General features: G+C 37.4%; 3 protein-coding genes across 3 annotated transcripts; 1 reads left to right on the top strand and 2 right to left on the bottom strand.

Annotated features, from left to right (window-relative positions):
- Positions 1 to 425: 425 nt before the first annotated feature.
- On the bottom strand, positions 426 to 1,519 carry LOC117623745 (pathogenesis-related genes transcriptional activator PTI5-like). Its single transcript, XM_034354704.1, has one exon. The coding sequence runs from the start codon at positions 1,413 to 1,415 to the stop codon at positions 852 to 854; it is 564 nt and encodes a 187-aa protein (XP_034210595.1). The 5' UTR covers positions 1,416 to 1,519; the 3' UTR covers positions 426 to 851.
- A 1,475-nt stretch (positions 1,520 to 2,994) lies between these two features.
- Positions 2,995 to 4,256, bottom strand: LOC117624198 (LOB domain-containing protein 27-like). Its single transcript, XM_034355341.1, has 2 exons — positions 3,191 to 4,256; positions 2,995 to 3,050 (listed from the first exon to the last, which is right to left on the bottom strand). Exons 1-2 carry the CDS (start codon positions 4,254 to 4,256, stop codon positions 2,995 to 2,997), a joined length of 1,122 nt encoding a protein of 373 aa, XP_034211232.1.
- Positions 4,257 to 10,079: 5,823 nt separating this feature from the next.
- Positions 10,080 to 13,357, top strand: LOC117625730 (WUSCHEL-related homeobox 9). Its single transcript, XM_034357273.1, has 5 exons — positions 10,080 to 10,302; positions 10,710 to 11,094; positions 11,258 to 12,148; positions 12,612 to 12,829; positions 12,924 to 13,357. The coding sequence occupies exons 2-5, from the start codon at positions 10,959 to 10,961 to the stop codon at positions 12,927 to 12,929; spliced, it is 1,251 nt and encodes a 416-aa protein (XP_034213164.1). The 5' UTR covers positions 10,080 to 10,302; positions 10,710 to 10,958; the 3' UTR covers positions 12,930 to 13,357.
- Positions 13,358 to 14,617: the final 1,260 nt, after the last annotated feature.

Here is a 14,617-nt window from a genome sequence, read left to right as displayed (position 1 = left end):
ATTTTGGCCTCTGCAAGGGATATTATATTTACTTTGAATATGAAATTAGATAGCTCTCCCAAGTTATACCTGGTCAAGATGGAAGTTTTGGGTTCAACTTCTAATAGAATAGAACAAAAGGAATTAAAAAAAGAAAAAAAATACTATGGGATTAGGTAGGACTTAATTAACCAAACTGGTAATTAATTGTATATCAATTAAACACGAAATTGTAGGCATTTTGCTAGTCTAATCCTCTATAACAAACGAGGCCAAAAAGTTTTTATATTGTATACCCACCAACCAAATGCTGGCCCGTTTGACAAGTATACCAAGTAAAGAATGACTGTCAAATGTGAACAGGTTGAAGATTGTTTGTGTTCCCATTCTGTGGAACCATATGCTTATTGGTTCTCATCAATTTCATCTTTTTCTCATGAAGTTAGTTTCCACAAACAGATTGCCTTCATTTCCAAAACCAGAAAATAAAAGATGGCATTAACACAAAAATTCCAACTGATTCAGTCTTATAGGTCTTTCTTCTTCACCCATAACTCTGCATCTTGCTGGCCTTATTGGCCCTCTTATGACAATACAAACCAATAAAATTCACTTCTTGCGGCAGTACATTTCTGTACCTCTTTTGCTGTGAATTACATTTGTGTGTTTGTGAGTGTTGGCAAAGCAACAAAGCATACACAAACCATGCAAAACTAATATACACAGGCTATGACAAGAAACTGGCTAATTAGAGAAGAAGAAAAAAAACTAACACACTTTCCCACACACCTTCAGCTCTGCAACTTACTATATGAGATGAAATTTAATGTCCTAATGCTTGGTAGACAGAAATGAAAAAAGACAGAACCTTTCTAGATGATTGGACCCTGCGTATTTTGTGCCTCCACGTTACTTGTGTTGCTCTGAGATTCTGATCTTGGTGTCCCAATTGATAGCAAACTAGAGCTGCCACTTGAGTCTGAAGTTGTGCTATTACTATTCGAGCTGCAGGGTACACTAAAACTTGGCCTAACTCTATGAATCGAAGACGATGGAGAAGATGATGCAGCCACTACATCAGGTGGGAAATTAAGCAGGGCCTTAGTACCTCTCATTCTAAAAGCTGCTCGATCGTATGCCAAGGCAGCTTCTTCGGCTGTGCTGAATGTTCCTAACCATACACGTGCACCGTGTCGTGCAGAGTCACGGATTTCAGCAGCATATTTGCCCCAAGGGCGCCGCCTCACGCCTCTATAGTGCTTCTTTCCAATGTTCTTAGAGGGTTCGAGGCCATTTGGTTGGTGGTTCATTTGGTGTCTTTGTGGCAAGAATGAGGGGTTGATAACCATGGCTTCATTTAGGACTTGGTATATGACCATGTCTTGTGAGTCATTCTCATTCAATGGTAGCTCATTTTGCGTGGAGGCTGAAACCATGGCGTCCTAGTTCTTCCTAAGTTTTCTTCTTCTTCTTCTTCTCCTCCCTTATAAGGAGCCTTTTGAATTGGAAAAAGAAAAGCTTTCAAGATTGTGACATATGGCTCTCCACTTGCATACAACGTTGGACTAAAATAGGGGACAAACGTGGGGTCAATGAATTTTTTTGGCACGAGGGAGGTGATAGAAACCAACAAAGATAGAATTTGGACTAATTTTCCACCACTTGATTGTTAGGTGGTGACCGACTTTTGCCCTTGGCTTCCCTTGATAATACACATTCCACAACTCCTATAATTCTTTTTTTTTTCTCCCAAAATAATCATACCAAGCATGAACTGAAAATGGAAAATTTTGAAATACAGAGGTTTTTTTTCGTATAGGCTCTTCGGGTGATTTTGGGGTTAAAAGGATCGATGCCCCAGAGATGGGTTGAAGAGGTGATATATTGCTACTCAAAAGATTGTCTTCATAACATAACTTTAATCCAACATGTTCTAATGTGCGGACAAATGTTATTTATGTATCTAAAATTACAAATATGTTACGAAAGCGATAGATAATCGACTTATATAATTATTTTTCTATAAAAATAATTTGGCAATTCAGATGCAATACAATGGAAAAGTATGGATTAGCTTCTTCACATGATATGGGGTAGTGGGTTGGTAAAGTCAACAAGGTGTGTGACTCTACGCAACGAGTGCATGAAGACGTGTCTTGGTGGATTTGGGATGACTATAAAATTGGTCATATATATTATCCCCTTTTTTCAAATTTTTGTGTATATGACGTCATCACGGTCGTACATTATACTTTTCTAAGTGGGTAGGTCCTTTTGAAATTGACCCTAATTCGATCACACCTTGACTTTTCAACCATTTGTTTAAGAATTATGAAAAGACTTCATATCAAAAGCAAGCAACAACAACAGAGTCCTAAAATTTTCGTGAACATTGAAGATAGGGGACAATTAAAGACTACTGATAGCTCACGTGCGTTGAACTGAATGAACATGAAGACTACGTTTGTTTGTATTTTAGAGTAAAGCGATAATTGTATTCATAGTTTAGGCACAAAAATCATCAGTTATAGAAGCATAGACTATCCCAAAAAAAAGTTAATAAAAATATGAAAGTATAGTAACTACGTAGAGAAATACACCACAAGGTATATGTCCACTCATAATGACATTAAATTATGCCAATAAAACATAATTAGTTAAAGAGTTACCTTTAATAATAGATGACTAATTTTTCTTTTTTTATCAAATTGTTGGTAAACACGTCAAATCTAGTTTCGCACCTCTTGTGTGTGAATCGACCTTGCACACACATAAGCTATGGAATATTTCTTGTTGAGATGGGATCAAATCCAAAAATCAAACCGACTAAAGATTAATGACTATTAAAGTTAAACAATAGAATTTAAAAAAAAATAATGATTAATATGAAGGAGACATTACCTTCAATAACTTTTCAATTAAAAATGAGTTGTGGATTGATCCACATGATCCTCGTAAATAATGAGGATGAAATAATTTCACAAAAAAAGTATATAGATGCTATAACTAAAGGAATCACTTTGCATCTTTTGATCGCCTTTCACTTTTCACTTGATTGAAGTGCTCTACATCTACAATCACAATAAACACGTCTTAGTCAAGAAATTAGTAATAAAATAATTATTCATCACTCTCTCTACTATTGTTACAAACTTTGCAAAATGTACATAATCATACCAAAAATGCATTCCTAAACGAACAAGACATTTACCTTGACCATTTTCGTAACTCTGGTGATTGTTGAAAGAGTATTGTTGAAAACTATGGTGATTTTGAGCTTGGCTCATCCCCTGTCTTTGCATATGAATTGGCTGATGATGAAGAAGATGATGATGATAAGGTAAAAACCCAGCATCCTGTATTTGGGTGATAGCTCTCATGTGGCCTGGAAAACCCTCACTAAAATTTGGGCCAATCTGAGCTGCACCCACTTGCCCAAATTGTCTCTGAGAAGGGTCAAAAGCTACATGGCCTCTAATTTGCCCATATATGTTTGGCCCCATAGGAGAATTTATTGCACAATCCAATCCTGCAATTCCTCTGCCTTGTCCTTGAAATCGCATAGGCCTTCCATTGCCTCCTTGAATTGTTGGGTCAAATGGCATTAATGGAGGACCAAATCCAATCACTCTTTGTGTCTCTTGTCTCCCTTGCCCTAATGCTTGTTGCCCCCCTTGTGAAATAACTGCTGGCTGATAATTAGAACCTGTAACACAATTATTATCCACTAATCCCTTTCTCTCTGTGACCTCTTGCCCTTGTAACAGAGAACTATAAGTACCATTAGCAGGTGCTAAATTTTGATTAGCATAACCATAAGTCATGTCACTACCATTATTGCTCCCTTGGTCCAAGGCAATTGACTCTTGCTCCACTGTGGATGATGGCAAAGCCAAACAATCCTTTTCTTGTTCTTCTTCTTGTTCTTGTTGTTCTTGTTGTCGTTGCAATGCGTCTCTAAGCAGAGCAATCTCTCTTTCTAATTGTCTATACTTACCTAGAGGTCCATTGACAGGGTCTTGCTTCCACGTACAGGCTTCCCATATGAAAGACTCCGCAGCCCTACCCCTATGGTTCTTATCCTCTAGTTTTTTTAGCAACTTTGACGTGTTGCTAACTCCGAAAATCTTGTGCACTGCTCTGAAAGCTTCTTCCTTCTCTGCTGTGAAGTATGGAGCCATCACACAATCATCGTCACACTTCTTCCTTTGGTGCCGGCACGCCGCGCAAGCATGGCGGCTGTTGAGCTCCCCACCATTTCCGCTACCCATTGACATGCTTGTACAATATAAATCTATACAAGTATTAGGTTATCTATGAAGTTATTGTATTATACAAGGAGAACAAATAAGAAGAAGAAGAAGAAGAACAAAGAAAAGCACTAAAAGAGAAATACCAGGGTGAAGGTGTAGGGGAGGAAGAAGACGGATGAAAAGGGTGTTATAGTGAAAGAAGGAATCAAAGAAGGCAGTGGTGAAATTAGGTTAAGCTTTTATATTTTTACTTTAACCCAAAGTTTATCTCTGATTATGTTCCAAAAAATCTACCCATAATTACAATTAATTTATGCCCGCTTCCTATCAAGTATCAACTGTAAGATTGCATGAAATCTTACAGACCACATTCCTTAGATATCAAGTTAATCATAGTCATTGTTTGATCTATAATGCACATGTGATTCTGCAAAGATCGAACTAATTGTAATCGTCAATGATACCGACCTACAAATTTATTGATTTATGATCAACGAGGACTACCCTTGTGGGCTAGGGTAAGTGATCCGCATCACATAGAATTGTATGTGAATGTATAATCATAATATCAGGATTTACTTACCATAAAGGAGACAATGGGTATATTAATTAATTATTTTAGTCCAATTTTATTAGGTTGGTGTGATTACGTTTAACTTGTCATCGATTTTAGATTATATAATCTAATAAAATTAACAATTATCTAAAAAGGATCTTCATATTCTTAAGTTTAAAATCATGAAAATAAATAAATATCAAAATTTTCGTTATACACGTTTTGTGATACGCAACTCAGGCCTTCTAATCCCGAGATTAGCATAAACTGGGCCTGCTTAGCTTGGTTAAGCTGAGACCAACCCAACTACCAAAGGCTAGCTGCTACTAGTATTTGGGCTATTGGACACAACCCAATTTCTAAATCTCTGTTTTTTAAAAATAAATAAATAAATGTTCTTGATAAATAAATAACAAATTAGTATATAAATTCATGTGACATTTTTAAAATTTTCCATGGGTACGTATATTCTCCCGTCACTCGGAACATATGCTAAAACTTCTTATGATCCCAAAACATTTGTCTTCCTCAGCTCTATATTCCCAAACTATGAATATTAGCAGAATCATTGACAGTCTTAGCTTACTATAATCTATTTAATTTATCTTATCTTTAATCGGTTTATGCATATGAAAATCTGCCAACATGATAAGGTTACGTAGCCAGCCATCTGCCCTGAGCTTGGCCTAGGTGGTGCATATTTAATTGAACAACTCTAATTAATTAATGAGAGAAACTGCATCGATATGATGTTTTTCTGATCAATTTTAAATCTAACATTATTACTTACAGAATTGATTTCTATGTATTGCATGAATCTTTTCTCAAGATTAATTGTTTGTTCTGATCTGAAAATAAAGATGCTGCTGCTGTGTGTATACGTGGTGGGAATTGCAAAGATGAGTTCTTTACAATTCAACTTCTGACTATTTCTGTTGCTTTTTAGTATCCCAAAACAATAAAATGTAGTACGTACGACCCGTCCAAGAAGAAGAAAATGACAATCTCCTTATCACCTCACCATTTAAAAATTATTTATGTAAAAAATCAATCAAATTCGAGATTAGTCATCTATATCTATTAGCTAAATTGAGCGAGAGTTCATCATGTAAATTTTTATTATGATATATATATATATATATATATGATGAAGATTCATTAATCACAACATAATAAAACAAATATACACTGAAAGCGTATATCTAAGAATTGTCCAAAACTATGCAAAACTAATCAAATTTAGATAGGTGCTCTTCAATTCCCAACGAGGATATATCCATGATTTGTGGATTAGTCATAAACCATTTTATTTATAAACTTTGTTATTAAAGTCTCTTCAAAGGTCTTCCAAGCGAGAATGTCCAGCCGCTTTCAGATAGCTAATCCTATCTTATATCTAGTTGATTGTATTAATATGGCTAGGTACGTAACTTCATATACTATCAATTTTATAGTTAGTAACATGATTACATCTCTCACGTATATATGTATGGTTTACGTGAAATTATTTATTTATATACGAAATCTTACTTAAGTTTCACATGAGTTTTATCTCTTTAAAGATGTGATCGAGCAAGTAAATATAGTACATTTCTGATTAACTCTTGATACAGGACAGCACCAAAACACATAATAAGGTCTCCAAAACTCCAAAAAGTTTCAAGCAACATTCGAATTCAAAGGCAATTTCACTCTCCGATTCCAAATTTTCTGTGCCAAACATATATTTTAAGCATGTTTTGATCTTCAAACTTGAAACAGACTTAAAATTGTACGTATATATATGGTTATATAATATGTTGGTGGTGGCATGGCATGTGCAACTAGTTGAAGCATTTAAGCTTATCATGTTGTGTATTTACTACATGCACGTTAGCATTTACTGAAGGCTGTTGGCGCAATCTTTGCTAAGACACACATACCTATTTCATGTTGCATATTATTAGACTAATACCCTATTTATTGTAATCATGTGCAAGTGCAACATTTTTAAAGGACTTACTCAGAAGCCTTTGCTTCCAATTGGGGTGGAAGGTGATGACACTAACTGAGTCACTGAGTGGTATAAAGTTGGTAAATTATTAAATTTGGTAGTATTTTCTTGTTGGACGTCCTATGAACATGAATCGTTAATTAAGTTAATAGATACGAATGTGTGACCAGATTCACAGTCTACTGATAAAAGCGTTTTTCTGGCACATGAGTATGCTAATTAGAACGATCATGTTTAGTTAATTGTTCTTAGGCCATGGTTCATATGAGCTGCAGGTTATGTGTGATGGCATGTTGTAATGATCATCGTGATGATATATAATTGTCTAATGGCAAGTAAAGGACAAAGGCTCGACGGAGTTAATTGTTCCAAATCTGGTGCAGACAGATTGGTGAGAAGGAAAAAGCAATCTGATTGAAAAGGGAAAGCAAGAACACAAACATAGAAATTGAATCAATAAATACAATACGCACGTACGTACACATGCAGTGGGAGCAGAAGTTGAAGTTCCAAAACCCAGCAGAGCCAAACTGCCAAAGATATACACTTTAAAGCGAGGGATGGGGCATTGGACGTAGAGGATTCACCATAATTAAGCCAAAGTGCCAAAGCTGCTAGAAAACTAGTGTCCAGGTCCACTTCCAGTTGCTATAAATATGCGATGCCTTCTTCTTTCCCAGTTTCTGCATACTTTTCTGTCTGTCTCCCCCAAACACTTATATGCAGTCACACTCATACACACTCGCAGAGGCCGTGGTCCCATTTTGATCTAATGGCGTTATGGGCATGGGAAATATATAGATCAAAGTGGTTTTGATTTTTCATTTTTGGGTCGGTCAAGTTGTTTTGATTTGATGGTTAGGTTTTGCATATCCAACCATTTAGGGTTTCGATTGAAATTCAAAAGGACTTGAAGCTTGAAACATTCTTGCATATCATTCAATATACATGATATTTTAATAGGAAACATTCTAATTAGCTACTGCCATGGTCTTGACAGCTCCCTTTCTCCTCCACCCTTCCAAATTCCAAACCATAGTTCCCCACTCAACTTCAGTGAACTCCTCTAATGACTTTGAGCTTGTTGGGAACATAAAAATTTAAATTGTGCAAAGAATTGACAATTCAAGTGGTTAAAAGCAGTTATCTTTGCACTCGAGGTCATGTATTCAAATTCCCTCTCACTCGCTTGTATTAAAAAAAAATTCTGAATTATGCATTAATTTTAAGTCTAATTGTATCTCTTAGTGTTTAATTGTCATATGTTTATCTAAAGACATTGGTAGATCAATTGGACCCCACGTTTAGCTTGTTATGCATTATAATATGCTTGGTATTGTTAATTACCGCCACCCAAGTCCCAGGGGTTACAGAAGATAGTTTAGCCTTAGAAAAGGGGTGGGGTGTGGACATTGGACAAAGAGGCCAAAGAGGGATTTGGACTTTGTTATTTGAATAGTAACTAATGAGTTGGGAGTGAGCTTTGCATGTCGGAATCGAACCGACACAGCTTAGACCAAATCTTTACACCCTTTCCTCTCTCTCTCTCTCTCTCTCTCTCTCTCTCTCTCTCTCTGGGACACGCATAGCATAGTCCACACACAATAACATAGATCTGCTGCATGCTTTGATCATCTCCCCCAAAGACTCCATGTTAAACTTTGCTGTTGCAATATTATGTGTATATATATATATATATATATATATTATCTCTGTCTCTGTCTGACTTCTATTTCCAAGCTATATATATATATACATGCACATAATATATATCGAACACCTTTCCATATTTTTTTATATGGAATTCTGAATCAAAATTCCAGTGTAATTACCCAATATTAAGCATCAGACCATAATAAATGCGTGCTCTCGATGTTCACAGATGGATCGAGTTCTCAATACACATAAACAGCTCAGTCCCCAACAAAATTCAAATCACTCCAATTCAGCAAATCGAGTTAGGATTGAGTAATTTTCTCCCTCAACATGCTCTTCTTATCTTTTTGCCTGTTTCACTGCCTAACTCTCGACAAACAAATGGCAGCACAGACTTAATATTGCATTTAATCGTGTAGACCAAAGTGTGAACCCTAATCTCTGCATATTTTAGGAATTTGATTTATTACCACTAAAATTAATTCCTAAGTAGTTTTATCTTATCTTCGTCCCATTCATATTTCAACACGAGCCAGGACTAGAGATCAACTCTATATCTCCCCGTGGGTCCGTTGCCTCAGATCTTTGTCTACCATACCAGATACCACAGTCAAGTCTACAAATAAGATGTTGCGCATGAGATTAAAAAGTAAATCCAAGCCAATCAGGGAAGTGGTCTTGTTTAATTAGTTGTTAAGTCAAAGTTGAATTATCTAACTCAAACTTAATTGATAAGTAGTTAAGGGGTTCTTAATGGGTAAGGTTTAGAATGTCTCCCGATGTGAGATTTATATTTTCAATACGCTCTTTACTCACATATCTAAATTTTGCTAATCTAAACGTATATGAATTTGTTTATATTAAAGTATATGAAACATATGATGATCAACTACGTTAAGTTAAAATATCTAACTCAAAATCAAATTCTCCATCAACATGTCTTGTATTAAAAAAAATAAAGATGAATTAATTAGCACTGTTCAATTTTTCTTTTTATAAAGAAATGATGTTTACATGCATTCATGTAAATGTTACTCAAATTGCCTTTTAACTTTTCTAGGCTGCAGAATCAAAATGATTGTTGAGGAAGAAGTTTTGTGATCAGTCGACTGACCCATCAGCTGATGAAAGCTATCTATCTACTATCAAACTAAAAGCAGAAAGAGCAGGGCAAGCACCATTGTCACGTCCCACAACTATAACCTTCCATTGCCTCCAGAAATTTTCTTCCTTTGAATTTGAACTGCCACTTCCACTGTATCTGTATGCGTTGCGTGCAAGCTTTTCAAGTGTCATGTCGTTTCATCCTATACGACGAGATCAATCAAAGTGCTTCATCTCCTCCTTGAATAAATTAGAAGAACATATAGGAAGACGATTTCCAATTAATTTCAAAAAGTATAATAAATAAATGCCCTCGAGTCAATCCAAACTTTTGCTCAAAATAAACCCAAATATGAAATATGCAATTACTCTACCACGACTCCCACCACCGCTTTCCAATTAAACTCTACAAATTACATGCCCCATGGCCTTGGCCTTGACTTTCAAACCATCTCCCCCACCCTCACATTGCCCCTATTTATTCCTCTACAACAACCTTTTCCATTAGAATAATCCCAAAAACCTCACTTCATCTCTCCCTCACCATTAATATCCACTCACTGCAAGCGAACCCCAAACTGATCACTCTCTTTACAAATCTGAAAAGAAAAATTGTATATGAAAGAGAAGGAGACAAACTGATCAGAACAACCCTCACTTTTCTATACCTCTCTCTCTCTCTCTCTCTCTCTCTCTCTCTCCTTTGCATTAAGAGCTTGGTCTGTCATCTCTGATGAAGATTCTAATTAAGCCCCCAGCAGGTATTCTTTTCTATGTTCCCTTTGCTTCTCGTCCGGGGGGGAATTGGGTTGTACTTTGAGTATTGAGTAGAGAACAAGCATTCCATTCCATTTCATCATCAATATATTAAAGCAAAAGCTCTCTAAAAAAGAAGAGGGATGGGTTGAGACTACTCTCTCTTTTAATTTCTTCAGTACACATCCTACCTTTTTATTTATTTCCGTTTCCTTTCTTGTTTATCTTTCTCGCAGGCGATTCCTGTTGTGGGTTTTGCCCATTTTATCCATCAAATTAAATTTCTTTATTTTAACATATATATAATTTCTTTTTCATCATCAATAGACATGTTCCATTTTTATAATTTCTTTGGGAGATGGGAAGGACTGGTGTTGATTAATTAAATGCAAAATATATTCAACTCACACAGGAGAAAGGAGTAGGTGATGATGAGACTATAAGAAGTGATGTTATGCTGGGCTAGAGAGGATATATCCATCCAGTAGTGCCAGAAAAACAAAACAAGAGCTAGCCTTTGCAGCAAAAAGGGTTTCTCTTTTGGCTGGCTATAGCTATAGCTCCTTTAATATCTACTAGCTCTCTCTCTGTGTCTCTCTCTCTGTCTGTCTGTCTGTCTCTCTCTCTCTCTCTGTGTCGTATCCCTTTGGTCATCATCATCATGGCTTCATCAAACAGACACTGGCCTAGCATGTTCAAGTCCAAGCCTGCAAACTGCAGCACCCACCACCAATGGCAGCATGACATCAACCCTTCTCTCGTTTCAAATGGATGTCACCGACCATCTTACTCCTCAGGTAACCGTCCTCAACACTCATTTATACCAAACCCTTTCCAATTGATATTAATTTCAAAGAAAATCCTTTAGTTTTGTATAATTTGTTAGTTAAGTTACAAACTCATATACATTTAATCTTATGTGCAAGTAGATGTTTGATTTTAATTATGTGAATGCAACAGTCGCTGGGTGTGAAGAAAGAAGTCCGGAGCCAAAGCCTAGATGGAACCCAAAACCAGAGCAAATTCGCATCCTCGAAGCCATCTTCAACTCTGGGATGGTGAACCCTCCGAGGGATGAGATTAGGAAGATCAGGGCTCAGCTGCAAGAGTATGGCCAAGTTGGGGACGCCAACGTTTTCTACTGGTTCCAGAACAGGAAATCAAGAAGCAAGCACAAGCTTCGCCACCTCCACAACTCATCCAAACAACAAACCCATCACCACACCCACCTTCCTCTCACCACACCCGTCTCCACAAGCAGTCTCAACATCATCAATGCTGCTGCCCCTTCTTCCTCCTCATCCTCCTCTGAAAAATCATCTCCCAAATCAGCACCAAACAACAAGGCCTTCTCCATGGGGTTCTCCTCCAACTTTGCTGCTCATGACGTTTCAATTAACTCTCCCACTGCTTCTGTGAACCAGCAGAGCAGTTTCTTTCAGCCTCATCATCAGCATCACAGCGAGCTCTTGCCCGAACCCTTCTTTTTTCCGATGCATCCGAATCCGAATTGCAATTTCACGCAAGGGTTTTGCTTCTCTGAGCTGTCTAATGTGGTTGATGTTCCCAACCATGGAACTCATGAGCAAACTAATAACAACACTGGGCCTTGCACAAGCCTGTTGCTGAGTGAGATCATGAGCCATGGGGCAGCAATGTCAAGGAAAGAATACCATCAAGAAGATGAGATGAAGGTCATGAACATGAAGAACATGGACCCACACCACCTCAATTACAGTCTCAACGTCACCACCACATCTCCAACAAGCCATGCTAATATGGTTGCTTCTCACACCACTGGCCCCACTACTAGTGTTGCTGTTCCATCCCCCATGATTCACAACATTCAAGGTAAAAACAACAATTTACTCAAATTTCACTTCATATTTTGTTCATTTAAATCTGCATTCACCCAAATCTCGCATAAGAAAATTGACAATGTGGGGATGAGAGCTTCTTGTTGATTATACCAAGTTCATATTAAGTACGAAACAAGGGTAGTTTAGTCTTTTGAAGCAATGGATCGAGCTATAATAGCTAGCTAGGTTTTGCATTTGACATAAATATTATGATATGAAATGAGATGAGATGGTACTTTAGATGGAAGGACGTGTGCATGGGTTCGATTGACTGGTCTGGTCTGTTCTGCTGGGTTCGGGTCGGGGTCGGGTTTGCGTTTGAAAGGACAGTGGTCACATTCCATACATACACTGTGCATATTTGATGAGAGAGATTGATAAAAGATGATGAAACTAGTGTAGTCGGTTGGTGGTAGCTATACTGTGTGAGTGACTGTGCGTGTGGTAATGAACAGGTTGTGTTGGGGAAGCGGGTGCAATGGACGCGGGAGGTGCGGAGAAATCAACGGTGTTCATAAACGACGTCGCATTCGAGGTGGGTGCGGGTCCCTTCAACGTGCGTGAGGCTTTCGGGGATGACGCCGTCCTCATTCACTCCTCTGGTCACCCCGTTCTCACCAATGAGTGGGGTCTCACCCTCCACTCTCTCCACCACGGCGCTTTCTATTACCTCGTAATTAATTTTAATTAATTTTAATTCTATTAATTACACTTTTTTAATTGCTTTAATTACCCTCTTATTTTCTTCTTATTCGATAACATTGCAGATTTAGAAGAGTGGAAGCAAGCAAGCAAGCTAGAAGAGACGGGCTCTGGTTTCTGCGTTGCCTTTTCTCCATATATGTCTTCTCTAATTAGCACTCGCTAGGGTTTACTGTATTAGCTAGGGCTTCCATAGGTTCATTAGTGGGTGTCTAGAGTAATTTCAAAGTTTTTGTGGACCTACGTATGTATTATTATTATGTTATCTGTTTCTGGTTTAAGTATTATATATATGTATTTACCTGTGGCATCTGGATGTGGTTTTTCTTTTTGTTTCTTTTTAAAGGCCGGTTTATAACCACATCATGCTCATGTGCAGATGTAAATGCCGGTAACTCACATCCAAATGAGGTGATATCATCCTCATAATTTCTGCCAGTTTTCGATTTACTTGCTTATTTTTGAAGGAAGCCAGACATTGCATGATCTGGCTTTTCAATTTTGTAAGCATTTGTGTTAAACTGCTTCCACCACCGAAAATTTCTACCAAACAACTGTCCAAGATCTAGTATTGCTAGCCACTCACGTAAAATATAGAAAAAAGGAAGGAAGATTAAAGAGGCAAACAATACATACTTTTTGAAGCAACATATTGATCATAATGTAAATTATGGGTGATGCTTTCCCAACCCATTCTTATCTTTATCATGGATCAATCGAGATTTCATCGATCCAAGGTATCATATTAGCATATAAATATGGTATGACTAGGATTTTTTATATATAAATATGTACATTAGTTGGAATAGATATCCCAAAAGGGAAGAAAGAAAGAAAAAGGTACATAGGAAGCAATATGGGAAGAGATCGACAAATAGTTTTCTTGGTTGCATGAAAATATTTAGGAACAACATTCACCTGCTAGCTAACATCGTGCTCTGGTGTGCACTGCAATTTGCCAAATTTAATTACTTTCGGTGCATTATTTTGTCCATATATACACACATCATAAATTAGGGCATTCGAGTGGACCCACGTACACATATATGCCATATATCTGATTTGATAGAAGGTGTATATAGAAACAGAGCAGGGTGCCTTTCAGTTTCAGCAATATTTGATGAGATAGAGCATTTGAAAAAAAGGTACCTTGCTTGGACAAATCAGAGAGCCTGACCAGAAACGGAAAGGTGTTAATGTTTGACGAACACCCGGCATACAGTGCGCACTTGGTTTTTTAACATGATCATCGTCATCAGATCAGATCAGATAACATCAGCCAATCAGTCACTATGCTATGCTTGCAGTTGGTGATCATCAAAAGGGAAGGGAAAAATTGTAAGAGAGAGAGGCAGGCAGGGAGTGGTTATTGACGAGGGGATGGTGGGGGGGGGGTCAACTTAGTTGAGTGGTGCAGATTTGTAACGTGTAAGTTGCAATCTGGTGCCCGACAGTGTTCTTCTACTTATTGCTGTGGATTTGATTGAGTGATTTTGATATATCAAAGAAAACAAGACTTGGTTGCCCTACCAAAATTCCTTCTCTATAGCTACCTAAGCTACACTATATGCTACTGTATTTTGCATGAACTATCTCACGTATGATACTCTCTCTCTCTCTCTCTCTCTCATATGAGGTGCAGGGTGGAAAATAATAAGCATGGTCGTGGAAGATATTTGATTTGAGGTGTGCTTTGTAAATCAATACGTATCTGAGGGTTTGTTTTGTGGGATGGCTGGTTGGTATAAACTCGACGTGG

Source organism: Prunus dulcis, chromosome 4 (genome assembly GCF_902201215.1).
Source record: "Prunus dulcis chromosome 4, ALMONDv2, whole genome shotgun sequence".
Taxonomy (NCBI): domain Eukaryota; kingdom Viridiplantae; phylum Streptophyta; class Magnoliopsida; order Rosales; family Rosaceae; genus Prunus; species Prunus dulcis.
This window is presented reverse-complemented; position numbering and strand designations above follow the sequence as displayed.

Coding starts and splice junctions, on each gene's coding strand:
- LOC117624198 (XM_034355341.1), bottom strand. CDS start 4,256: ATGTCAATGGGTAGCGGAAATGGTGGGGAGCTCAACAGCCGCCATGCT. Junction 3,051..3,190: donor GAGTTACGAAAATGGTCAAG/GTAAATGTCTTG, acceptor TTGTGATTGTAG/ATGTAGAGCACTTCAATCAA.
- LOC117623745 (XM_034354704.1), bottom strand. CDS start 1,415: ATGGTTTCAGCCTCCACGCAAAATGAGCTACCATTGAATGAGAATGAC.
- LOC117625730 (XM_034357273.1), top strand. CDS start 10,959: ATGGCTTCATCAAACAGACACTGGCCTAGCATGTTCAAGTCCAAGCCT. Junction 11,095..11,257: donor CCGACCATCTTACTCCTCAG/GTAACCGTCCTC, acceptor TGAATGCAACAG/TCGCTGGGTGTGAAGAAAGA. Junction 12,149..12,611: donor CATGATTCACAACATTCAAG/GTAAAAACAACA, acceptor GGTAATGAACAG/GTTGTGTTGGGGAAGCGGGT.